At 42.6% G+C, this 27,886-nt stretch overlaps 1 protein-coding gene across 2 annotated transcripts in view; it reads left to right on the forward strand.

The window, feature by feature from the left end:
• The first annotated feature begins 4,110 nt into the window (after positions 1 to 4,110).
• Positions 4,111 to 27,886, forward strand: part of GSK3B (glycogen synthase kinase 3 beta) — a 153,778-nt gene continuing 130,002 nt past the window's right edge. For both annotated transcript variants that reach the window (XM_075765029.1, XM_075765038.1), the window contains exon 1: positions 4,111 to 5,526. In XM_075765029.1, coding sequence (XP_075621144.1) covers positions 5,439 to 5,526 — 88 coding nt within the window. In that variant the 5' untranslated portion in view covers positions 4,111 to 5,438. The remainder of the gene's footprint in view (positions 5,527 to 27,886) is intronic.

The raw sequence follows: 27,886 nt of genomic DNA on the forward strand, positions 1-27,886 counted from the left end.
CAATGTTGTCCTGAACGTGTATTGTCTCTGCTTGTTCACCTGCGCTGCAACATCGGGAAAAAGAAGTTGTCCATAGCTCCTGTTACATTAATCTGTTCGGACCACTCGGCTCTATTGGTTTTGGCGAACCTACCTGGAGCCTCGTGAGCCCGAGGTGCACCCACGCACATCCAGATCAGCAAAACATTAGCTGGTCTCTGTAGCAATTGTCAGTGATGACATATTTTGTGACAGGAAATCATTGCAAAATGCCAGGTTCTCAGGATTAAAAACTTCTGTGCTGCTCAGAAAAATAAATGCAGCTGGTACGTTCTAAACACAGATTCATTCGGATTTTGTTCTGGGACTAAAATCAAACCCACTTTTCAGGCTTCATTGTCTAATCATTAACACCTGGGCAGTCAGTAAATTTGTTACTGTTACAATCTCTGATTTTCCACTGGAAAAAAAAAAAGTTAAAGTTCAACCATAACCATTGAGTTTGCCCATGCCAATCAAACAAGAGACAAGCCATTACAATATCTCACTAAATTGTTCCATGGATAATTCCCTTGGCAATATTAAGGAATTAGATGCAAGACTGGTAGATCCATTAACATGGTTTTGATTCACTAGCGTAACAAAGTTCAAAACAGCCTTGAATGATTGCATCCTTATCAGGCTAGCAGAGGTAGCCCTCTCACTGTGGCTTCTGGTGGAATGACCCAGTAAGAGCCACAAGGTAAGCAAACAGAAAAAAATCTTCCTGCTGATCACCGGAAAAGGAAGCAATGGAGTAAGAAAAAGCAGGAGTTCCCCATGCAGGAACATGTCTACCGGTACATGTTGGAGCAGACCTGCTCAGTGCCTGATTAAGACGATTGGATTTGAAGTTTATGGTGATAGATGAAATGTAAACGGACAAAAGAAAGCCCCTAAACAAATTAAAAAAGGCTCCCCCCAACGCGCCCCGGCTTCTTAAAGCTTTGTTCAACCCAGAAATAGTACCAATTTTCCAATTCACTGCCACCTTATGGCATTTCAGAGAGATAACACGTCAGTAATTTCTGTCGGATGCTTCATATTTTCAGGCAGCCTCCTTGGTAACCTGGATGTTACAGAAACACAGCAGCTGTAAAACTGCCCCGTGCATCCAGATTTGGAACAATATTAATGCCTGAGACACTGGATTATTCTTGCTTGTGAAAACTGATCATTAAAACGTCAATTCTATTTATATTTGCAGATTCTAAAGGGAGGTCATTTCATCAGCCAAGAGGCCAAAAATAAATATGAACTTTGCAATGTTGTCAAAAGAGAATCTTTCAGTCTAAAAAAGCAACTAGCTCACTCGTGATTGTCCCAAATGATTTTGTCAGTCCATTTTTGAAATTGAGGATGAAAACTTAACAGATGTGCTTACTGTGTGTTTAGGGTTTTTCTGAGAGTAGTCTTAGCTAAGGAAAGATTCTATGAAAAGACTAAAAGAAATTGGAGATGCTTTATAGTTTCCTATCCCTTCAAATACATAATAATCCTCTAAATACACTTGTGTGGTTTCCTGGTAGATGAGAAGACTCTACAACTTGAATGGACAGGCTTTGGAGAGTTGCTTGGTTAATTATTACCTGGAAATGTGGGCAGGATTGCCTAATAGGAAATAGAGCAGCTGGGATTTTTGTAATGTGCATTCCTCAAGTGGATGGATAGACTGGGTATTCAGAAAAGGGAGATTAGCGGTGACTGAGAGTTTTAGGTTGGATACGGATTGGTTTGGTTCTGAAGAGGAAATGGGGTCATTTTAGGGAAGGGCTATACCACATACAGGAGGACAAGCATGAAGTTGTTTTCCTGAGGTAGCCGTGTTCTCTGTAAGTGAATGAAGTTGATTTCCCATTTTCATTGTCAGGTTGTAGACTCATTATAAAGCTTGAAGGGACATTTTTCAAACAGACACCGTCAGTATAAATTATGCATTGGTCTGATTTTTTATTTACTACTATTATAAGTAACAAGAAATGCTAAAGCAAAGAGCTCACCCTCCCCCACCTGCTATTTTACAAACCGCCAACTTTTTCAAGTAACAAAGCTCGTCTGCCTCTCTTAAGTGAGTTCTCCTGTTTATGTAGTCTTTTCAAAGAACTTTGTCAGAAAATAAATGTGCTTTGCGTTGGCATTTTGGTGCTGAAGGCCAAAAAAAATAATTTCAATCATGACTGGAATGCCTGGTAGTACATTTCAGGTAGAGGAGCTGGACACTGCCTAGTTGCATACTTACTTTGTCTTTTTATGTAAGATCGCTCTTTAGAGAACTAATCCAATCTGTAGCCCTAATTTTTGACAAATAGTCATGGCTGGGGTCAACAGCTCTACCAAAACAGGAGAGAAGATGCCATTTTCATGGTTGATGGCTTACTGAGATTGTGTCTCAGCAATGTTTGAGACAGCAGTGTCTCGGGGGGGGGGGGAGAGGGGGGACAGGGCTGGAACAATGAGTATGATAGGGTTTTGGGGTGGCTGCAGTACCACTCCAATACTGTGATTTCAGACTGTCTTTTTTAGTCCTTGTCAGGGCACACCACTCTTAACTGTCAGGTTTCCAGCTGTACAGAGCTGCACAGGTAGCTCATGAAGAATCAAACCTTAAACAATCCCAGGTCCTTTGTAGTAGGTAAAGCTATTCATCATTTATCAGGCAGGAAGAAAGGTTTCCAGCAAACTGAAGCACCCCAGGGTGAGCAAAATGCTGAACAGCACCGTTTTGAGAGTCTGGGCTTGTTTTCTGCTTTGGAAAACAGCTCCTGTAAAGGATAAATTTTAGCTGCCTTTGGCCAGGTCTTTGTTTGCTCACATAGCAATGTTGTTCACAACGGGACTGGGGGAAAAAATAAAAAAAAAGGTAAATCTGGCAATATTTTGATGCCTTGAAAACAGCAGCTCTTAGTCCAAATTATTTTGTTTGTGGTATAAACTACTTTTTTTTTAATGGCACAAGCAAGTGGTGCTCAATTTTTGCTGAGGTCTGCTGAGTAATTTTACTGAGGTCACAGCAGGGAGCAGTACTCCAGCACCTGCTTTGCCAGGGCTGGGAACTGATGCCCCGGGGATGCTTCAGAGCCCTGTAGAAGTACAGGCTCTTCCAGAACAGTACCTGGGACTCTGGCCAGGGCTAAGCTCAAAGCACTTGTGGTCGCACCAAGACCTGGATATGAGCGCCAGATCAGTGACTCTAATGCTAACCGTGTTTTCTCTAAGAAGGTCTTGCTGGTAACAACCAAATCAGGAGAACTTTCTAAGTCTCTTGATCTTCTTTCCCCATTGCACAGCCCAGTTTCTGCAAAATAGGCTTACAATCACTTCACGTGCCACCTCTGTGACTTCCAGCAAACCATCGTCATATTTTCTTAACAAGTAACCTCACCACACTGCTACCCCTTTCCCACAGCAGCTGAGTTTTGCCACCAACCACACCAAAGGCCTACAGATGACATTGCATGCAGTAGCAACGGCTGCTTCAGTGTCTTTGTCCTTCACAGCTTGACGAGGGATTGAAGGCAGGCCCACAAGACCTCATTCCCTGACGGTTTTAGGCACAAACCCCCTTGTTTTGGGGTGTTCGGGCGGGGTTTCTTTCACACCACCCCTTTCACTCCGCCCTACCCGAGCAGCCTCGCCTCACGGTGGAACCGGCCCCACAGCAGCCCCCGGAGAGCAAGCAGGGCCTGAGGGGCGGTGGCTTCGTACCACACTGAGCATGCGCACTCCTCCCCCGGCCCCGCCCTCTGCACTCGGTGAGGTCATAAAGGTGAGCGGCCGTGCCCCAAGGGGAGCAGGCGCTGCTGGCGGCCCCGGGCTTGGGGATTGGTCCGTGGCGGAGAGCTGGATTGCGTTTTCGGGCCGCCTCATCGTCGGGAGCCAATCGCAACCCGCGCCCGCTCTACGCTTCGGGCTGCAGCTTGAAACCGTCCCAGGGCTGTGTGACAGAGGCAGCGCGCCCCCTGATTGGCTCTCCCTCTTCGGCTCTCTTCGGGTTGGCCCGGCAATAGCCGGAAGAGAGGGCTCCTTCCTATTGGCTCCCCGACCGCGCTGCTAGGGCGGTGGCAGTGTTTTCCGATTGGGTCTCCGTTTCGCTTCGGGGAGATTCGGTTGCGCTCGTGCCGACTTCGCGATTGGTTACGACCCGTTACAGGCATTTCCGTAACGACCTCGGGATTGGTCCCGATGAGGCTCGGATGTTTCCGTAAAGGCCTCGGGCTGGGGGCTAACGAGTGCGTCGGGCTCTTCGGCTGGGTATTCACAGAAGGTGCTTAGGGCCGTTCCGCAGCGCAGGGCGGCGACGGGCATAGGCGGCTGCGCGGCTTTGGCGCACACACAGAGCGCAGCAGCAGGAGCCCGGCACGCAGCGGAGGCAGCAGCGGGGACAAAGGGGCTGATCGGCAGAAACGGGGAGGGGGGCCCGGCGGGAGGCTGCTGGCGCCGGGAGGGAGCAGCAGGAGGCTTCAGCCGGGCGGGCGAGTCCCATGTGCCTTGGACGCCCGGGGAAGCAGCAGCAACAGCCGCCGCCGCCAGCGCTCTGAAGCCGGCTGAGGAGGAGCCGGGGTGCCGCCACCGCCGCCGTCATGGCCTGCGCCGCCGCCGCAGGCCACCGCCCGCAGTGCAGCCTCCCCAGCCTGAGCCGCCGCCAGCTGCCCCTGCGGGCGCAATGAGGAGCCGCGCCGGAGCCGCCGCCTCAGCGCTGCACTGAGAAGCCTTAACGAGCGAGCGAGCGAGGCCGCCCGGGCCGCTTCACCTCTACTCCGCCCGCCGCGGATTCCACCGCCCCTGCCGGATCCCTTCGCGAGAGTCGCATCACCGCCTGTCGGCGGATCCGGGAGCCCGAGATCCCTCCGCCGGGAAAAAATAGTCCCGTTCCCTGCCGCCTCCCTCAGAGGCGAGGGGGAAGGAGAGGAGAGGGGAGGGGGAAGAAGGAGGAGGAAGAAAAAGAAGAAAAAAAAAAAAGAAAAAAAAGAGAAACCCAGCGACGGGATCAGAGGAACCGGGCCGTGAGCCTCCGCCCCATGTGACTGGTGCCCAGGGTGGGAGCAGCGAGGCCTAGCAAACCCCCCTCGCTCGCGGCCGGGAGCGGGAGTGGGAGCGGCGCCGGGGGGGCTGCGGACTGGGCGGAGGCGGCTCTCGGACCCACCGGCGCTGCCGGGAAGGATGGTTTTGTGAGAAACGGGCGGCGTGAGGAGGAGGAGGAGAAAGAAGCCGGGCGAAGAGCGCGACAGAGACCGAGAGGGGAGGGGGCTTCCCCAGGGGGGGGAAGGGGGGGACCCGGCGTTTCATGTGGCGCGTCCCGCCCGTCTCCTCCAGCTGAGCGAGCGAGGGAGCGGCAGGCGGGCCCGCCGAGCCGCCGGGGCGAGGCGGAGGGCGAAGGCAGGAAGAGAGAGGTGATCGGGGCAGAGCAGGAGCGGGAGACCATGTCCGGGCGGCCCAGGACCACCTCCTTCGCGGAGAGCTGCAAGCCGGTGCAGCAGCCCTCGGCCTTCGGCAGCATGAAAGTTAGCCGTGAGTATCCAGCCGCCCTGCGCGGGGGGTGGGTGGCTCTCTGTTTGGCCCTTCCCGGGGCTCCCCCCCCCCCCCCCCGCCCCTTCTTCGCCAAGGCGGCAAGGCGGCGGGCGGGAGCCCGGCCGGGGGCCGAGCGAACGAGCGGCCCCAGCCCCGGCTGAAGCAGCTCCCCTTCCCCCCCCATTAACCTTGAATAGGCGCACGCCGCCGCTTCGTTTGGGGCCTGTTGGACGAAAAATGCCGGTTGGTTTGTCCTCTTCCTTAGTCTCTGATCGCTGCCAGCGTTGTAAGCGGCCTCTCTGGCTAATTAAAAAGCCTTTTTTTTTCCCCCTTTGTGAACGGATTGGGAGCTCCGTAGCCTGTATTTCCTTTTTATTTTCCCCTTGAAAGGAGGAAGCGAATTACGGGCACACGGGTATGGCCGTGACATTCACGTTCGTTATATGTTTTTAAGCACTCCTGGCTCTGAAGGAGAGAGCTTGAAAGATTTTTCCATGTACCCGTAGATCGGGTGTGAGCACCTTTTAGTCCAGCCCATTAAAAAAAAAAAGGAGGGGGAGGGGTCCTTACAAAAGGTGTCTCTCTAGTATCCTCAAGGCTCTGGTAAAATGCTCAGTAGACAGGATAAGAAAATGGTTGTTTTGACATGTGAGCCTATAGACTAGTTATTTCAAGCTTGGCATGCCTTTTCCAGTTTTCTGATCAGAGGAATATTTTTAGGAATGAGGCCTGTGCTTTATTCTGCACAGGCATGTTGGAAATTGTGTTTAGTATGTGCCCATCCTTAGTATTTTAGCTTGTGGGACTAGCTATTTTATGTGAATTAAAATATGTATTAAATCTCAACAAATGTAGAGTGCGAATGGAAAAAGGCCCTGTTCCAGGTTGTTGAAGATTTGTATATGTTTATAACAGGGAATTTCTTCTGATTTGAATATGTTCATATTAACAACTAAATTGTTCTTCCAAATTCATATTGACAGCATAGTTCTCAGATATTTTCCTTTTTATTATGGAAAAGCAGGGTGGTAGCATCTTAATGGGACCTGGAATGCTTGGTAAGCATTACCATTCAATTGATCTATTTGATACTTGCATACAGCCACACCTGACGTGGCTCTGTGCGTGCGTGCATATATATCATATTGTTTTATGCATTTCATGCCAAAGTGCTATAAGAGTGTGAGCTTTTTGACAGATCAGAAATTCTGATGATTTTCTGCACTGAAATGTCTTCCACTGCGGTTGAAGCCTTGAAGAGAGCATTGGGCTCAGGGTCTGTAGTCTGTCTTGTATCTGTATGATCAGCATGCCTGTGGCGCTTCATAAACCATGGGTGCAGTTAACCCATATTAGCAGCATAAGAGTGTAGGTTTGATCAGGTCCAGCATTAGCATTTATTAAGGATTCTTGATTTGTATGGAGAAAACCTGTGTGTGACTCTTTTAATTTATTGATTTACTTTATGCAAGTGTGGAATAGGAAGCGGGTCTTCTTGGTCAGTATTTCTGCAGGTGGCTGTCTAAACCAAGTGAGACCTAGACCTGTCATGCTCAGCAGCTAAATTTGTCTTAGTCAGGCTCTACAGCTTGATTCTTGAAAGGTCATTGATGCTCCTTTCCTGTTTGAGGTCAAAGACTAGACAGATGCTTGCCTGTGAAGAGGGTGCTAACTGATGCAGACTAACAAGTTTGCAAATATGGTTCAATCCCAAGTGTGTAACACAGAGAGAAACAAAGGCCGTAGCATAAAGCACACACGCCACTTGTGATAACCCCCACAGTTGCTGTAGTCATGTGTTCCTGGTCCTTCTGCTGTCTGGAAAAAAACGTCAGAACAAAGCAAGAGAACCATGTACAAGGACTCGGTGAGAAATGCAGTCGATGTTTTCAGTTAATCTATCTGTGTAAGGCAGTCTAAGGAAGTTAACTGGGGTTTTTTTGCTTTGTAAAAGAGAAGAATTCCTGGGTGCTGAAAAGGGTTATATTTTTCTGGCTCTCGTGAGTTTTGGTAGCATCTTATGGCATGATGTAGCAAGTTAGCTATTACCAGTGTTGAGTGCCTTAAAAAAAATAAAAAATAGATCACTTGTGGGGTGAAGAGAATTTGCTGGCCTTTTCATTTTGCTATATATTTACAGACTGATACTTAGTTACGTTCTGAGCCCTTTTGAGTGAAAGCTGGGACAAAAGTGTCCTTGTGAGGCAGGTTAAAATTGGTGGATCGGTATCTTCTGAGTATCTCGGACATCTTCAGTACCTCTGTCTTGGTGCAGGTCTTTTCCAAGTCATCAGGGAGCAAACCCTGACTTGTTTGATGTCAACCTTTTTGCTTTTATTTGTAAGCCCAGAGCAGCGGTGAAATTAAATGATGAAGTCACTCCTGCTCTGGTGTCTCTGCAGCTATTGCTACTCCTGGCTGAGCACTGCAACAGTTATCTAGGAAGGATGGATACAAGCAATGAGGAAAGGATTGATACAGTAGTGGAGAAGGGCTCACTGATCCTTGTGTTACCTGGGAGGAGTGGTAATAGAACTGTATGGTGATTGCCCTTCTCCCTAAGGTATATGGGGGAGAAAGAGTGACCAAGGAATTTTCATCTCTTCCTGTGTAATTTATTAGACTTAATTTATGAGACTTGGTTCTCAGAAGTTGGTAAGAAAGCCTGAGCCTTTAATGAAAGGATGGGCAGCTGCCAACAGCTGCTGCTTCTCTGGCTGTTGGGGAAAGACGACTTCTCATGCACGCTGCTGTCATTGCTCTATAATAGATGTAACATCCCTGCAAGAGTAGGAACCCTTCATGTATCTCTTTCAAGCCATACCAGCATCAAGAGTACCTTCTGAAATCTGACTTCTTTTTTCTTTCTCTATTTGTATTTTAAAATCACTCCACCATTCTTTGTACCGCACCACGTGGATTCCTGCATTGAAGTAATTCTCAAGTGGGTTATTCTTTGTGCAGTTCTGTATTGCTGGGTTTGTAGGCTTTCCACTTTCCCTGCACAAAAAAGTGTGCATGCTCCTTGTGTTGAGCCTGTCCCTCAACAGGAGGGAGCTGAGCTTCCAGTTTTCCACTTGCTGATACTACCATCCTGCTGGTTATAGTACAAGAAAAGAGGTATGAGCTTGAAGCTTTCTTTTATTCTTCACCTAGTTGTTCTTGCATTGCTTCCAGATGTACATTGTTTCCCAAATGGGACAAAAATAATCCTGAAATATAAAGGGTAGTCATGCAACACATGACCAAAATATCTGTGTAAAAATAGAAGTCTCAAAGTTTGCACTTTGAGAATTTTCGTCTAATGACTCTGGAATTGATTTTTTCTTTTTTTTTTTTCCTTCCCTGAGCTTCTGGAAAATAAGTGTTTCAAGTAACACCAAGTCCTTGTAGACAACAGTACTTATTGTAACTGTAGCCAATTATCTTGTTGGTCTCCAGTAAATACTGTCATGGCTAAGGCTTGCCATGAAGACATTTTCGCTCCTTGTGTAAGTGTCATGGCTCTGTAATTGGTTATGCAGGATTTGTTAACTTGGAGGGTGAGGAAGGCAATTTTACTTGCTTTAGCTAATTCTGATGTTGTACACATACTCTTGGTTGCAAAATCTAAAGGACAATCTTGTAATAATTAATTTTGGACTCCCTGGAAGAATGTTATAGTGGTGCCAAACTTGGTTTTTGTTGAAGTTTTTCTTGTCTTCTTAGATTCATGGTTTTTGTACTGCATAACTTCCTAAAAGCACAATAGCTTGGTAACCCTGTATTGCTGTGTACTGTTCACATGTGGTGCTGCTGCTGGCATTTGAGTGCGATGCATCTTTCATTAGTGTAATGGCTCTTTAAAAAGTGGTTCATGAAGGAATAAAGTCTCAGAGTTTGTTGCTCTGTTAGTAGCCACTCCACAAGCTAGGATATGAAAGTGACTGCTTTTTAGGTAGCATGTGGCATCTAGGTCACAGTTTAATTCTGTGCAATGTCCAGGAAGAGCCTTGGAAAAGAGCACCCTGGGCAACTTCAGCAAGAAGGAGTGAGCAGGGCTGTTGAAACTGGCAAAACAATTGAGATAATGCCACCTTCTGTTTCTCAACCCAGTTAGGGTAGGGCCCTCTGTATTGCTTTGATAGCAGTTTCTGCCTAATTGGTTTCTGAAACTGGAAGCCGCCCATCCTGCTCTCCTTGCTGGAAAGAGGAAGATCACTCCCTTCCAGAAGCCTGCTGAGCATTATGTGTCTGGCTGTCACTGATCCTAGCCCTGTCCAGCTTTCTGACTGCTGCTGGGTGAACGGCTTTCCTTGTGCCTAAACTTGAAAGAATTGCACTAATGGGGTCAGCTAATGACCACGTGTGCTACAGTGAAAAGTGTCTCACGCTATAGTGCCCCAAAGTCATGCCTTGCAGTCTGAAAAAGGAATAAAACAGCCATCTGCTATACTTCATTCTAACACTGTAAACTATTTTCTCTTTATTCATGTCGTCAGAGGTAGTTGAGCAGAAAAATAACTAATAAAAAAGTGAGACCTGCCAATGGAACCTGTCAAATGATCATTTGACTGATTATTCTGCTGTGTCCCTCATGTCTTATTTCTGTCAGCTGGTGGTTTGGTTGTTTTTTTCTTGTAAGACATATTGGGGTTTATCCTGAACCTTTTCTTCTTGTTCTGTCACTGTTATGCATGTTCCCTATTCCCTGCACTGCTCCCTGGAGGTGAGCCTCTCCTGCATTATCACTTGATTCACCTTTTGTATTTCTTAGCAATGTATTAATCATCTCGTTCACCTATTTACACAGCTGTGGAAACCCATATGGCTTATGGAGTATGTTCCTTGCTTGTATGCATCCTGGCTCTGGAAGTTGTTGTATCACTTCATCCCTTCCCTTGATAGGGCCTTGTAGGTATCACAAAGCAGTGGTAGTTTAAGAAGTAATTCTTTGGCATATATTGCTGAAGACCACTCCACAGAATTGTGATGTATTGTATCTTTAAGTACTATTTTAGATAGAACATAAAAGATTTTCCAATATTTGTGTCCAGCTTACTCATTGCAGGTCTTCATAGTGAAACAAATCTGTAGGTTATTGCTGTTCCCTCACCCCATGCTTTTTCTTGAACTGGATGGATGAGTGATGTGAAGAAGACACACATACCCCTACAGGGTATTTGTATCTGCAAAAAGCCTGCAGTTAAAGCTTTCTGCTGTGACCAGCTCTAGCATTTTTCAAAAATTAATTAATGCTAAACCTCGTAGTTATTTGAACACATTAGCTAATAATACGCAAGGTGGTTGAAGAACACTTGCAGCCTCTTGGTTCAAGCTGTTGTGGGAGTCTTTTTGTTTTGAATGACTTGATGACTCCCATTTCAAATTGGAAGGTCTGTTACCTTTGAGTTTCCAGAATTTTCTATAGACTTAAGACTTGAACATTTTTCTGGAGTTCTCTCCCTTTTGTTTTTGTTTAAAAAAAAATAAATAACTTTACTCTGAGGACTTTTAGTCACCCATAGCTAGTGTGGGAAGTGTTAAAGGCTGTCTCCTGCAGAAGCTCTATGGCTGGTGGAGTTACTTGGCTGCTTTCTGAATTTAATGAGCATCAGCCCTGTGCAGCCTTGAAAGATGAACAAAACTTTTAAAGTCATGCAGCTATGAAAAGGAGCTTAATGAAAGCTTAAATGCCTTGCAAAACATCTCTCATCATTTTTCTTTGACCCAAGTCCATATAAAATCCAAAACTTTGTCTTGTCAGCACTTCCTTCAGTAAGCTGCACAAATAGATGCTCCTTTATTTATGTATTTTGAAAATAAATGCTTATTACAGCTTTTACAATGTGTCAAGAAAAGATACTCCCTCAGACATAAGGCTCTAACCCGCAGGGTGCTGTACAGGTCAAACCCCCTCTCTTTAGGTGCGAAACCAGGAACACCCTTTGCACTTCTCATCTGTTAGAGATTGTTGCCAAAGTACTGCATACTGCTATTGGGGAAGACCTAAGTTTGGAGGCGTGATGGTCTATGCCACTTTATATTTTTGAATTGATTTAAAGTGTAGCCATATATTGAGTGCATTGCAGCAATCTAGCCTTAAGGTAAGAAAGGTGTGAGGTGTGGTAGCAGATGTGCCTCTGAGAAATGGCTACAACAGCATAGTCATGCTCAGATGAGGTGTTCCTGGTCAGCACTGCTGTATCTCATTAAACAGAAGCCTAAAATGAAGCTCTACCTGAAGCTTTTGCAAACTATATTTGGATAACCACTATAGGTGGAAGAACTACTTTCACCAAATCTCCAGAATCCCTCTTGCTACCACTGGTATTGGCTTACCATGCTGTAGAGAGAGGGTCAGTTGTAGTCCATAAGACATCACATGTTCTACTTGATGTGACAGTGCTGCTAAGTGAAGTTCTGGCTGTGCAGAAGGAGAGATGAGATGACTTCAACAGAAATCCATGTTGGAGACCTTACTGAAAGCATTTTTGTATCGCCCTCTAAGAATTATAAAAAATGTGGATGCCCAGAAGTCATACTGATGTGTCTCTAAAAGAAGTGGACAGTGGTTTTTCTTGTATGATCAGTGCTATCAAAGAATCTTTTCATTAGGTGCTCTTGCCACAGATGACTTGTCCGTTGTTCAGAAAAGGAAATAAAGCAAAGCAGTTCATTCTGTACTTTTATCTTTTGCAGACAGGAAGTAGATCTAAGTATTTAAGGCAATTTGTGTTCTCATCCTAGCCTGTCTTATAATGGAAGAAAGGAAAGTGGTAAGATAGCTTGTCAATGTCAAGCACTGAGGGGCTTTTTTTTTTTTTTCCCAACAAAAGCTGTACAGCAGCAGCTCCTTCAGAAGGAATGGCACCAGTCCTCGCCAAGATTATTGCCACTTCTTTATAGCGGTGGACCCAGTTTTTTCTGGCTTATAGCCCCTCCACTGATGAGGCTAAGCTTAGTATCAGTACCAGTGCTTCCTGCACATGTACTTGACTAGTGAGTTGATAATAACTGGGTGAAAGTGAGTTGCCAAGTATCTTCCACATGATTAATTTCTTGATGACTTGCTAGGTTTTTGTGTCAGTAATGTGGAATCAATTTAGCTGAAGGAATAGTGCCATGGGGTTGCAGAGGGCCTTGGTGTCTGCCATAGGAAATTCACTTTAGCTTGCTTGTAAGAAAGAACATGCAGCTAAGAAAAATGTAGTTTCGTAACTATGTAATAAGACTGAATGTATCTGAGTGTCTCTTGCTTTCTAGGTTATAATGACCAATGTAGTCATGTTAAAAGTAGTGAATGGCTGTTAACGCTGGTATTATGATAAGGTTGGGTTGAATTACTTAGGTAGCTGCTAGTATTTTTCCTTTGTTTAGGTAGCTTCTGTTGATTTTATTTTTGAGTCTGGAAAGTGTCTCTTAAAAATATTATGGGAATGTGTAGTGGTATGGTTACACTGCTTGGTGTGTCTCTTCAGGCGGTTGGGTAGATTTGAAGAAACCTGTTAGTAGTCCAAATGCCTGACAGTAGATGATCGTAATAAGAGACCTGCTGATCAGAAGAGAAAGGGAAGATGTTACTGATTGATACCCCTGGATAAGTAGTAGTACTGTAGAGGGTGTATGGGACTTAGGAATACTGTGCTGCTGTGCATGCACGAAGATAAGTGTTTAGTGTAGCTGCAAAAGTTGCCACAGGCTTTTGGATCAGAGCACTTAGAAGGAGAGAAGTTGGGTGTTGGCTCTGAAGTTATAACCAGAAGGGAAGCAGCAGCTGAATTTTTCCAACCAAGGCAGACTTCTTACAGCCACAACTGTAGAACATTGTCTGTTTTGGCTTTTTTAGTAGGAATATAATTCTCGTCGGCTACAAGCCCTGTAGTTCAAAGAAGAATCTTTTGCCAGGAATGCAGGCAATTGTTTAATTTTCAGACAGGCCAAGAATATGTTTTGCAGAAAGATAAACTGTGACTGCTGCAAAGAAGAATTTGACTTTTTTTGCAGTGTAGAAAGAGGAAAAACTATTTAGTCACAGTTGATAGCACCAATGTGTTTGGTTTTCTTAATTCACACTCTGCTGCAAACAGTTACATAGAACCTATATTATTTGTGTCCTATCTCTCATGTACTTCATTTGTTCTAAGTATCTATAAAAAAAGTAACACAATGAATTGACCTGTATGAGTGGGTTTCCTGGGGGGAGGAAGGGGACACAAAGTCATCTGCCTAAATAGACAGAATATTTGGTTGTTGGCCAAGTAAACATGAATCATTTGGCACAGATCTGTATCCCCATGAATGAAATCCATAGACATAAATGAATTTCCCCACATTTGTGGGAGGTTGAGTATCAGCATCAGATACAATGTTTTGTGCCTTGCTGAAAGAAGAAAAGCTTTCTGGCAAGGCATAGTCTTTGCAGGTGAGTAGATGTAAGGCTTCTGGAATGGTTTTTCTTTATGTATACAATTGCTCAATTGAAACCTAAAGAAGTGGAAAATAATGTTGTCCTTGAAGATTGTATCTGTTGACCGTTTCACTTCTAATCTTGCGATCTTACTCATGATTGTATGTACTGGCTTGGGAGCCATGGATATGTGTAGTGTAATGCAGTGCAGCAGTTGCAAGTTAATGCTTTTTTCCTGTGTTCCTCGGAGAACGGAGAAACCTTACTAATAAAAGTTCAGTTTTAGAGACTTTGAAATAGGTTTACAATAACTGTTAATTTTGGATTACGTGTTTTAATAACCACAATGGACTGCAGAGTTGATTTGAGTCTTGGGGAAATGCTTTAAAGGCCCATGGAAAGCTAGGTGGTTTTTTTCTGTTTGGTTTTGTTTTCTAGTGGATCAACTAGTGAATGTACTAGAGACAAAAGCATGAGATATGTGCAGAATGGGATAACTTTACAATTCCAGAAATTTTGGGCCTGAGATTCAGATGATATTCCTCAGTGGGAGGGCAGGGAGAGCTCTGATTGCAGCTCCCAGAAGGGAAGGTACTGCCATTTTTAGATTGAGCTCAACTTTGAGCTTGCTGGTCCTTGATCAGTGCAGTAGGCACGAGTTAGTTGGGGGGTTCTATATAGGTTTTTTTTATTATGCAAGTGTCATGGGGATGGCAGTTGAGTGTGTTTGTTGGACTCTTTACGTGTCTGAGTAATAAAGTTCACCAGCAAATTCTCTGAATGTCATTCAATCGGCATGTGTTTTAGAAATGTACTTGGCTTAATAGAAGATCTTCGTGGGGTAATGAATGCTACCAAATCTGCATGTTTCTTCTATTTCATGATAGGCTTAACTTCAATGGACTGAAGCTTCTCTTTGGCTGGAGTTACTGGCTTTCAGTATCCATGGAAGCTGACAAGGGCATTGCTGGGATCTGTGACAGCAAAAGAGTGACAGCTGTTTTCCCAGGTGGCACACTTAAAATGCCTGTGGGATTTTGCAGACAGGTATAGATATTCATGAGACAACATGCAACACTTTCTGTGGGGTGTCAATGCTTTGGCTTTATGCAATAGTCTGTGATGTTTTATTTTTTTTAATAATACACTAGATTATTTTTTCACTGGTAATGTTTGAGCAGTTCACGAGTGACTGTAAACTTTGATTACAGTGGGCCAACTCTAAAAGGGGATAGTGCAGAGATGTTTATGCTGTGTCCATAACTTTTCATAATTATGATACTTCCGAAATACTCATATTGAGATAATGACACTGCTTGCATTTCAAAATATCTGGTGAAAGCTTAACTTTCATTCTTAACTGGAGGCATAATTACGAACTGTGAATTTCTTCTAGAGTTATTCTGGAACATGTAGTAGCTACATATGCCTTTTAGTTTATTATTTGGACATTGTGGAGGCATTGTATTGGGTGAGAGGGTTTTTTGTGGTTTTTCTTTTTTTTTTTTTTTTGTGGTTGGTTTTTTAGTTTTGGGTTTTTTTTAAGAGCAACTGAAATCAGGAAGGAGTTCCTGTAAGACCAGGTCAAAATCAGTAGATTCCAAATGAGAATAAATTGTGATAAATTGTCCTCTAGTAGCTCCTTTTACTCTATTACTTTTTACATATATTTGTGAGTGGAGAGAGAGGCAAACATATGCATTGTCAGAAATATGATATGGAGGGGAGGAGATGATCTGGAATTTAAACCTAGACCATGTGTGAAGGCTTTGCTTTAGAGCTTCTACTTTAAAGCCTTTATAGACTGCTTTAAAATGTTCTGCCAAATCTGGGTTGACTAATTACATTTCTGCAGACCAAACTTGGGAGTTATGTTTTAATACTTGAACAATAATTGTTTTGTCAGAAATAGCAAACCTGTTTCTCATTTGACTTCACATGATATGTTCTGTGACTTAGTAATATCCTATCCCACTAGCATTAACATTTAATTTCGATGCTGCTAAGGGAGCTCTGAAAGAAGCTGCGTTGCAACCAAATGTGCTGTCTTCTATCACTCTAAATGTCGTTTTCCCTTTGAGTGTTGCAACTATGGGAGACTTGTCTCTGGGCTGCAGTTCTTGCATTTAAGTTGTCAGCAAGCCAATTTTTAAAGAACGTATTGGTAAGGTAGGAAATGGGATTTCTGACTCTGATAAATTGTCAAGATTTTTGTGTGTATGTGGCTATTCTTAAAATTCATAAGAGGTTAGCTGTCAAGTAAGGACATAGTCACTATTGGACTTTAAAAAAAGACTTTACTTTCATTCAATGGCTTTAAAAGTTTTTGGTCTAGGGAGAGGCTTGAGGCACACTTAAAAGTTTTGTAAGTGTTTACAGCACTATTTAGTGATCTGTATTGAATGCTGGGATTCAGTACCCATGGATTTATCAGGATATTATTGGAAAAGCAAAAAACCCCAACACCAAAACCCCCAAACCAGTTACACCCAAACCCTATGCCTGTAGTAAGTGTACATCTCTTTTTTTTTTTTTAAAGGCAATTATATTTTCTCTGTCACTTTTTTGACTAGGTGATTCAAGCATTACATTGAACCATTCTTACTGTAGCATTGCCATGACTAATATATGAAAAAAGTGTAGGGATTTGACAATGCTGTTGATATTTCAAGATAGGTTTGTGCTAATGTAGCATATACTGTCACAGAAATGCTGCAAGCCTGTGTCCTTTTCTTGTTCTAAATGTTGGGTAGGTTGATTTTGCGCCTTACTGTATGAGTACAAAAGCTTATATTTATTTTCAAAGCTCCTCTGGCAAGACTGGTAACATGTATGTTTTAACTTGCTTATTTTGAATGTTCATGCTTAACGTGCAGCCCCGTGTCTTCAGTACTGTGGCGCTTTTGCCTCTCCCAGCATTCTTGTGTGCTGCTGTGCTTCCAGTGAGGTCCTAAAGTTGTGGTGTGCTGGCCTTTCCTTGTGTGTGGGCCCATCTGGGGGGGTGAGCAGCCCTCACCTGGTACTTGACAGGTACGCCTTGAGTCTGTGTGAATGGAGTAAGTAATTCTGGCAGCGGGGGGGTGGGGGGTGGGGTGGGAGGCTACCAGGAGTGGTATCTCTGTCTCCTGTGCTAGTATGCCAAATATTTTTCTGAGAAATATGACGACGAAGATATGAGAAATATATCAGTAGTCCATTAAATTGTAGAACTAATGCAGGGTGCTCATGCAGTAAGGAGGACAAAGCGTCAGTGCTGAGCACTACACTGTCTAGAAGACTGCTGTACATAGGGTAATACAGTTTTGCTTTGAGAATATAGATGCAGTTTTTTTGAGTTTAGTATATTTGAAAGACCTCTTATTTCTTAGAAATACTTGCCTTTGTTCTCTACTACACTAAAAATTCAGATAATGTCCAGGATTTTGTCAGAAAAAGTAGCTAATAAAGGGGTGGAGAATTTGTCTGCAGATAAAGAGGAATAATGAGCTTTCATCTGACACTGAAGAGAGCAAATGTAACTGAACTCCTGGAGACTTGTTTGTTGAAATCCCTTGAATTGCTCTGGGCATCTCTTGTACAGATTTACTTTGATTCTTATTTTGTCTGTATTGATATGAAAGCTACTCAAAACATAACAATAAGTCAGGTAGTGATTATTTGACCATTGTTGTTTCTTACCACTTTCTTCAATCCCACACGATAGAATTATTCTGTATATGGAATAGGCTCAGCCATATTTATTACTAGTTTTTGTGCTTGCATGGAAAATAAGTTGAACATTAAATATAGAACTACTTCATTGTACCCTTCCCCCATTTTTAATTGAAAATACAAGAGCTAATGCAGTAATACTGGCATTCCACCAGATTTGTAAATTATATATGAAGTGTTCTCCTTTGTAAAATGTATCTCTTTGGACGTCCTGAGATACACTATATAATGTGTAACCCTTCAAATGGCATGAAAAATGGAGCTGAACTATAATGATATATTGGAAGTTGGATGATCTGACTTGAGAGTTGTTGCTGCTACTGAAAGTTCAAGAGTGTATTTTCTTCTGTAGAATACAGGAAGGTAGGCTGGTGCAGTTATGAATCACTTTCACTTCATCTTGGCATAGTATTAAGAAAAAAAAAAAGATACTTTGTGCTACTAAAAGAGAAGTAGCTGAAATCCTCTACAAGTTATTTGAAACTACATTTTTAAAAAATATGGTACTCTTCAGATTCTTACGAAGTGACCCACCCCATGGCTGTTCTTTGAAGAAAAGGATATATAGACCATATAACTGAAACATCTTAAAAGGAGGTCAGCCATAGAACGTGCTGGTAAATGGAGTCAACTGTGTGGCCTGAAAATGCTTGTTCAAAAACATGTCATCAATTAAAAACTTCAAATGTGTATTTTCATGGAGTTCTGTTAATGTTTTCCTCCAGTAATTCAGTCACAGCATCATTTTGATTTTTTTGGCTTTATGCAGCAGAAAGCTCTTTGTTCCCATAAACTGGTGGTTGACATGGGCAACAAGATGCAGTGCTGGAGAACAATGTAATTTTTTGTTAGGTAAAGCTACGGAATGTGCTTAAAATATATACATGTGGCATATGTGCATATATAATCTAAGGTATATATCTGTATGCATAGAATCCTAGAATGGTTTGGGTTGGAAGGGACCTTAAAGATCATCTAGTTCCAACCCCCCTGCCATGGACAGGGACACCCTCCACTAGACCAGGTTGCCCAAAGCCCCATCCAGCCTGGCCTTGAACACTTCCAGGGAGGGGGCATCCACAGCTTCTCTGGGCAACCTGTTCCAGTGCCTCACCACTCTCACAGTAAAGAATTTCTTCCTCATATCTGATCTAAATCTGCCTTCCTTCAGCTTAAACCCATTACCCCTTGTTGCAACGCTACCTGCTCTTGTAAAGAGTCCCTCTCCAGCTTCCCTGCAGGCCCCTTTAGGTACTGGAAGGCTGCTGTAAGGTCTCCCTGGAGCCTTCTTTTCTCCAGGCTGAACAAGCTCAACTCTCTCAGCCTGTCCTCATAGGAGAGGTGCTCCAGCCCTCTGATCCTCTTCATGGCCCTCCTCTGGACTCTCTCCCAACAGCTCCATGTCTCTCTTGTACTGGGGCCCCCAGAGCTGGACGCAGTACTGAAGGTGGGGTCTCACCAGAGTGGAGTAGAGGGACAGAATCCCCTCCTTCGACCTGCTGGTCACACCTCTTCTGATGCAGCCCAGGACACGGTTGGCTTTCTGGGCTGCAAGCACATGTTGCCAGGTCATGTGGAGCAAGAGTCAACCAACACACCCAAGTCCTTTTCCTCAGGGCTGCTTTCAATCCATTCTCTGCACAGCCTATAGTTGTGCTTGGGACTGCCCCGATGCATGTGCAGGGCCTTGCACTTGGCCTTGTAGAACTTCATGTGATTCGCACGGGCCCATCTTTCAAGCTTGTCAAGGTCCCTCTGGATGGCATCCCCTCCCTCCGGTGTGTTGACTGCACCACACAGCTTGGTGTTGTCAGCAAACTTCAGATCCCACTGTCCATGTCACCAACAAAGATGTTAAACACCACCAGTCCCAATACCGACCCCTGAGGAATGCCACTCATCACTGGTCTCCACTTGGACATGAAGCCGTTGACCACAACTCTCTGAGTGTGACCATCCAGCTAATTCCTTATCCACTGAGTGGTCCATCTGTCAAATCATAGAATGGTTTGGGTTGGAAGGGACCTTAAAGATCATCTAGTTCCAACCCCCGTGCTGCAGGCAGGGACACCCTCCACTAGACCACATTGCCCAAAGCCTCATCCAGCCTGGATGGATCCAACCTCTAAACTTACCCAGTTTAGGACAAGGATGTTTTGTGGGGTAGTGTCAAATGCTTTGCACCAGCTAGGTGACATCAGTTGTTCTTCCTTTATCCACCAATGCTGTAACCCCATCATAAAGATGACAAAACTTGTCAGGCACAATTTGCCCTTAGTGAAGCCATGTTGGCTGTCACAAATTACTTCCTTATTTTCCACATGCCTTAGCACAGTTTCCGGGAGGATCTGTTCCATGATCTTGCCAGGCGCAGAGGTGAGACTGACTGGCCTGTAGTTCCCCAGGTCTTCCTTCTTTTTTTCCTTTTTAAAAATGGGGGTTATGTTTCCCCTTTACCAGTCAGTGGGAACTTCACTGGACTGCCACGACTTCTCAATATGATGGATAGTGCCTCAACCACTTCATCTGCCAGTTGCCTCAAGATCCGCAGATGCATCTCACCAGGTCCCATGGACTTCTGTACCTTCAGGCTCCTTAGATGGTCTCAAACCTGATCATCTTCTATGGTGGTTGGTTCTTTGTTCTCCCAGTTCCTGCCTTTATCTTCTGCAGCTTGGATGGTGTGGCTAGAGTACTTGCAACTGAGGCAAAAAAGTTGTTCAGTACCTCAGCCTTCTCCATATCCTGGGTAATGAGGTCTCCCGTTTCCTTCCAGAGAGGGCCCACATTTTCCCTAGTCTTTATCACTGATGTACTTATAGAACCTTTTCTTGTTGCCCTTGATGTCCTTGGCCAGATTTAATTCTATCAGGGCTTTAGCTTTCCTAACTTGATCCCTGGTTGCCCTTGCGTCCAGCCTCTGTAGACTTCCTTTTTGTGTTTGAGTTTGTCCAGGAGTTCTTTATTTGTCCATGCATGCCTCCATGTATTTTTGCCTGACTTCCTCTTTGTTGGTATGCATCATTCCTGAGCTTGGAGGAGGTGATCCTTGAATACTAACCAGCTGGTGGGAACAAAGTCCAGCATGGCACTCCTCCTCACTGGGTCCTCTATCACTTGGAGAATTGTTAATTGCTGTGGTGTTATTCTTTGGGTGTTTGCTTATGGCTGCTCTCGAAGACAGGAAAGTGGATTAGGCAACGCCTTGATCTGACCCAGTATGTCCCTTCCTGCAAATGGAATGTCTTTATATTGTCTGTGCTCACTTCCACACTGTTAACTATTTTATATATCCTGGCGGAAACTTAGGCTTTTTTTTGGCTAAGAAGGGTCTGCAGCCATTATGAAATAAATGTTCCTTTGAAGTTGGTCAGGACTCGTGGCCAAACTAGGAGGATTGGTCAAGGGGTTCTGCCAAGTTTTCTTAGGTGTAGTAGTAAGTTTTCTTGCAGTTGATCTGAGTAAACTTTCTAGACTTGCAGATGTAGTCTATTAGTCTTCAGTAAGACTTGGCTGTGCAGGTAACAGGGTGGGGAATAACTGGGAAGGCAGGAGGTCTGCAGAGAAGAACCTGGAGTTAGATGCTTGTACAGTCGCCATGATTCAACTGATGTTGCAGAACTAGCAAATTTTTTACTGAATGTATTTACAGAAATGTCATGTAAAATACATTAACTTAGGCTTACAAGCATGCCAAGAAGTGAGAAGGCTAACTTAAAGTGCAGCACTGAGTGTTGGTGTTGTACTGGGAGAAGAACAGTTGCAGGCGCAGGAGAATGGTCAGAGATCTAGAAAATGTGCTCAAAGGGAAAGCTGAAGGCACTTTAGATGATTTCTTTTAGAGGAGACTGAAGGGAGACTTCTTTTGATAATGTTCTCTAAATACATTAAAGATAGCTGGAATGAAAAGACTAAGCTGTCTTCTCCACTGGAGATGAAACAATTTGTGGGCTTGAACTGCAGCAAACATGCTTTAAGTTAGTTGAGTCAACTTTTAAGAACAATGGGAGCGCTGGAATAGATTAGGAAGGCTGTCAGATTCCCGACAGTGGCTGTTTTAAAAATGAATCTTGCCAGGTAGTTGATATACAGAAGTTCGGAGAGGTTTTAATTAAGACAGCCTGTAATCCCTTACAGTCTTATTTTCTGGTATTCTGGTTATTTCTGCATGGTCTTGGGATGAATTTCAGTTATAGTGCACTGATCCTGTTCCTTCTCCCCCTTGGGATGAAGTAGCCTTGTCCTACTGGCAGCTTGCTGGCAGTTAGTGGATGTGAAGACTGAGGATCTGTGAAACTGGCCACAGCTTTAGCACTTAAAGGTTGCTTAGATTATCTTAGAGAGGTTAGCTTCAGTCTTGGAATTTAGCATATGCAATGGTTTGTTGTAGCCTTGGCGTCTAGTTCCAATTTTGAAAGAACTTCTTGGTCTTGTAGTTAAGGTAAATGTACTGTATTTGAAAAAGCTTAATGTGGTTGGGGAGGCTGTATTTTTAGTTAGAGGTTTCAAACTGCTCTCAAAGCTACAGTCTTACTTTATGTACGAGGTTACTGTGGAAGGCTGGAATCCTGAACTACTGTTAATATGACTTATTTTAACAGAATTTTACAAAACCAAATTAAATTTTAATGTCTTGCTTCCATATTCCAAGTGATTTCAAATAAGCTGAAATAGATAGATGTCAAATTATTTTTTCTCCCTTCTAATCTGCTCAAATGAGAGAGGAGAAATGGTAACCCTGAAGCCTTATGCCAAAGTCCTCCTAAGGTACAATAATAGTCCAGAATGCCTCTTATTCTTTCCCTTTTATATCTTTGGCTGACAAAAGGATTAGACCATTAGCTGCAAGACAGGCTCTTGCTGGAGACTGTCGTACTTCGGTTCTAGGCAGCGTTTTGCTTAAGGTTGTGCTTAGTGTTAGCTCTGACTTTGACATGCACAAAATAGTCCATCTCTTAGATGACTTAGACTGTTGGGGCGTACAGTTTGGTGGTTTTTTTTGTCTGCAGCTGTCATCTGAATGATGGGAGACTTTACAACTTAAGTATTGTGGAAAACTTGTTCATCTTCCCTGTTGATGGCTGTGAGAGACTGGGGCGCTTCTGTTGACATTCTTTAGCTTCAATGCTGTGACGGTGACAGGAAGTCAACAGAAAAACCTGGCATCAGAAATACTTGCTAGGAAATAAGTAAGATAGAGCCTAACCAAGTGGTCTCTTTTCCTTATTGGAATCATTCAGATGAACTGACTTTTCTGAAAATAGACAATGTTTAAAAAAAAACAACAAAAAAACCCAAACCCAAAAAAACACCAAACCCTTGCTCTTCCCTGAGCTTGTTTTTGAGTTCAGGATACATTAGATGAGTGTGAAACATGACCAAAGCTGTAAGTTCATGCAGAACTTATTGGAGTAACTTTTTCATGGAGAAGAAAAATAGGAGAGAAGCACTCATTCCTTCTCTTCCTATTTGTCAAAATATTAGTGACTTCTCTTCATGTCTAAAGACCCTTTTGGTTTAAATGGTCACATCTCAGTTTCTTGTTCCTTTACCTTTGTGGTCAGTATTTGTGCTTGAAACTGCATGGAACCACGACTCTCAAATAGAGTTATATCTGGGAAATGTTGTATTTATTGTTTGTAATGCCAGAATTCAGCTGATGTTACAGGTTGGTTTTTTTGGTGGGTTTCAGTTTTATGCAAATATGTTTTACAAATATAAAAATGTTTTCTGAGGGAAAAGCATAAGTGGAATGGATCTGGTTTGAAGAACGCAGTGATGCACCTTTGGATTAAAAAAGAAAGCAATGATAATTTGAAGTTTTGGATCCTACTAATGTTTTAAGTATGGTTTTTAAATGTTTCAGAACTTTTTTGATACTGGCTCTTGCAGCTTTTTAGATGTGATTGTAGAAGCATATGCAAATGAGCTAAATTTCCAGATTTGGACTAAAATTGATGTGCAGATCAGTGGATCCAGCTGAGAAGGTTTTAATTAAGCATGCTAATTAAGTCATGCGGTGTACCCAAAAGCACTGCTTGGTTATAGGGGAGAAGAACAGTTGCCTTGGCTGTGAGTGAAGGAGAAAGACTTCATTGTACCACCTTACAAACCCCTGTCAGTGGGAAAAGAATATGAAGTCTAAAGTAATTCAAGAAAATCTGAGTAACAGCAGTAAAATTTATACTCCTTATTTTGGTGCAATTTTGCCTCTTCTATTTTTAAACATTCTTTAACATGGGACAAATTCTTACTTTCACTATTATGGGAGTACAATAATGTACAGGAATACTTCAGTGGCCGTGAATACAGGTGTCTTAGAAATAGCGGGCTGTAATGTGGAGAGCTCATATGTTGAAGGCCTATCACTTGGAAATGTTCACAAACAAAGCTTTGCACAAGGATGTCTGTATGACTGGGACATCTGAACAATATGGCTGTACATGTGGTAAGTGATTCTGGATAGTGTGCTCCAGTGGAGACAGGGAAATGAGCGGAGTCATAGTTGCTGCTGCTGAGGCTGCATGTGGAGTACTGCGTACTCATCTGATCACTTGGGCTCCACAAAAGGGGAACTAAGTCTGAAGTACAGCCAAGATTATGAGGGGAAAGGCAAACCTGGAAGCAAAACTGATGATATTTGTCTTAGCAAAATAGTCAGAGAGGATGTTGATTGTGGGGGGGTTTTTTGTGTGTTTTTTTTTTTCCTCTAAATACTTTGAGGGCAGAGTGAGCAAACATTAGTTTAATTATTGCTTTTACTTCCCTCAAGTACGATGCTTGTGTAAAAATGAGGACACTGGAAACATGAAAGGATGTATTTTCTGTCTTAAAAATCGCTATTTTTTTGTTCTCTCCACCCAAAGAAAATCAGGTTTTTAGAATAGCTTTCCTCAAGAAAAGGCAAGCATCTTAAAGACTTATCTTGATTGAGTACATACTCAGGGCTATACAATATAGTTTCCTTCAGAAGGAAGAAGTTGGACTTGGGCACCTAAGAGTTAGTTTTCATTTTTCTGCTTATAGTAAGATATATATAAGAAGTTAAAGCTAAGAGGCTTTCATGATTTTTAAAACACCGCTAACAGAACCTGCAAAAAACCCCCAACTTCAGCCATACTGAGGGGTACATTCTGGCATATATGAGGATGTCCTCTGTTGTAGCTTGAAGAGAAAGCCTTGGTGGTTGTTGTTAAAGAACAGTTGTGTACCTTTATCCAGACCACTAAAGTGGCTGGAATAAAGCTAAAATGAAAATAGAAACATACTAATTTAGTTGTTCATGAACATGTATGGAATGTTTCTTTGTGGCTAGTAGGAATTAGAACAGCCATTTAACTTTATCAGATGTTGAGTTGTCTTGACTTGCATTGGGTTTAGGAACTTTCTATACCAGCAGACTTGTTTTCTAGTTTCTCTCCTGTTTAAGATTTGACACTGGTACAAAAAAGCATTTTGTCTATATGATAAGATCAACTTTTTTATGAATGTTTTCCATGAGGAGAACACTGTATTGAATTTGACTGGTTTGTCCAAGTTTTCTACCATTCTGTAAGAAGTATTAGTATTTTGTTGTTGCCTCTAGCATATTAGGAATGCTCACATACTATTTAGGGGAATCCCCTTCTCATTTTGAAGTCCATGACTACTGATGTTCTAGTTGTAATCCAAGCTCAGGGACTGAATGAATATTGCACAATTAAGTATGTCTCAGTTGAAGTTTAAATTGCTTTTAGCTGTCACTATTTGTGCAGCCTGCTTTGAAGTTAGATTATTTGACATTTAGAGGGGAGTTGGATGTAGTATCTGACATGAGAGAATGTAGTAGCTAGTACTGCATGTTAAGATGTAGTGGAAACCAAGTTGATTTGAAAATACTGTAGACATGCCTTACCTTCTGAAACTTAAGGTACAATTAAATTTCTGTGGAGTTCTTTAGAGGGATGGGGTTATACTGTTAGAACAGTCTTCTGTAAATCATCAGCGTGGATGTTTGAATTAATTGTTTTACAGTATTTATGCATAGAGCCAATATATTGGAGAAAGTGGGAGAACTACTTAAGTCATGTTTAGTGTTTGGGTTTTTTAATAGGGAGAAAGTACGTGTTAGGCTTTTTGCAGAAGTTCCTTAACTAAATCATAAGCCTTATGCTGAAGGCAACTAGATAAATATTCTTGAGTTCAAATGCGTTTTTACCTCCCCATCCAATTTTTGCTTCCATTTGTTTTTTACTTAATAATAAAATTTAAGTGCTGCTTCTTGCTATTAGTGAAACCATTGTATTTTAGGTGTGGATAGAAGAGTTCTTTCTCTGATCTTCTTGGATTTTATGAAAAAAAAAAACAACAAAAAAACCACCAATACACAAAAGAAACCCAAACAAAAAACCAACACCACCCAAACAAAAACCTGAAAACAAAACTGGTTTTGGTCAGAATGCCACATCTACTTCCACATAGTGTACTCAAGTCCCTGACCTACTAACAGCAAAACCTTTTCCTGACAGCTTTTTACTTCAAAACATTAGGCAAAAATCTTGAACAAGTTAAGACTGTTAGTGTTGAATGTGGTTTGATTGTGAAAATTTGTTTTCTAATGCCTCTGCAAGTGAGGAGAGCGTCATGTATGCCCAAACAAGATCAAAAAGACTTGATTATGGCAGGGTTTTAAATCTAATCAAGTAGTAAAACATCAGTACAGTTTGTGCTATGTTTCCAAGCATAGGTAGCCTTGATGAGCTTTTATTTGGATCACGACTGTCTAAACTTTCTTTATTTAAAGTCTTGTTGGACTTTGATAAAAGTGCATGCAAGTGTCTGATTAGCATGGTGGATTTATTTTTAATGTACCCTTGAGGCATGCCAGCTTTTCTTAAAGTACCTCTTTTTCTCTCTGACTCTCCTGCCATGGTTCTTCTATGTTGAACATTTTTGCTAAACTCGTGTTGTGTTGTTTTGTTGTTGGTTTTTTTTCCCTCCAACTGACATCTCTTAAATGGATAAGCACAGCTTTAAAGGAATCATTACAGGGAATTTTTTTTTTTTGGTTGCTGTTATGTTTCTTCAGTAAGATGGAATGTGTTGTCCTTGGACAGTTGAGCTTTATGTCTTAACCAGTCTGGTGACAGTGTTGCTTGCTGCTGGTTGCATCCTACGGGATAAACAGCACTGAGAAGACCTACCATCAACAAGTGGAACTCTTGCTGAAGATGTGTGCCTGTTCCATGAAAATAACATGCTTGCTTGTACCTATCAAGTAGTCCAGAGTGTGCTTGCACTTTGTTTGTACCAGATAAAAAGAAATTGTTATAGTAAAAATGAAATACCAGTTTAATATGCTCTTTGAGGACATTTCTGCTGCTCTTGGTTCTTGCAAAACTTTATTGCAGCGGGCAGTGAAATTAATTGTATTTACAGAGTCATCACGTGGTCATTTGGAGTAGCTCCTTCAGTGTGTGGTAGCTTGATCACCAGGCTTTAGAAGAAGCATGCTCAAGGCTTGTCACAACTGTGCAACAACTTTTTGAAAGCCTGGCAAGTCATGTCTTCTGGCTATGAGGTGCCAGCCTCTTCTAGCGCTGTCACATACATGCAGTTTATAACCAGATGTAAACAGGCTTGAACTTCTAAACCCTGGTTAAAGACTTCTTTCTTTGTTAGTTTTTTTTTTCATGAAACCAAAATACTTAGCCTTTTTGATGTAGAACCATCTGGTTTTGAACTTGACTGTGAGTTAGTTCACCAAACCTGCAGGTGGAATCTGAGATGCTGAGACATACACAGTGCTGTATATATCTTAGGGTGATGTTCCACCTTTTAGTGAGGCCATAAAATAACCGCAGTTATAAAGAAGGTGTGAAAACATTGCATGTGAATTTTGCATGTGGCCAACCATGGCTTTTCTTCATTTCCTCTGAGCGCTAGCACAGTTCATGCTGGTGGGTCCAGAAAGAGGAACTGAGGTTGTTTTACCTGTATCTTGAACATGTGAATTCAAATTAAATGTTCATCTACACTCCAGGAACAGAAATATTTATTTTGGCCTAATTTTTGTAAATATACTTTGCCCTTTATTTGCTGACAAACTGGGCTCTCAATCTGTGTTTTGTGTAAAAAAATCATAGTTAAAGAAATATAAACTCTAATATTATTGGTTCATACTTAAAAATATGAAATATTAAATAAACATTTTTTGAATGATTTGCAATAAGACCTAGCTGCTTTATCTTAGTTGGAAGCAGTACGGAGCACATGGACAGT

The sequence above is a fragment of the Balearica regulorum genome, chromosome 1 (genome assembly GCF_011004875.1).
Source record: "Balearica regulorum gibbericeps isolate bBalReg1 chromosome 1, bBalReg1.pri, whole genome shotgun sequence".
Classification (NCBI taxonomy): domain Eukaryota; kingdom Metazoa; phylum Chordata; class Aves; order Gruiformes; family Gruidae; genus Balearica; species Balearica regulorum.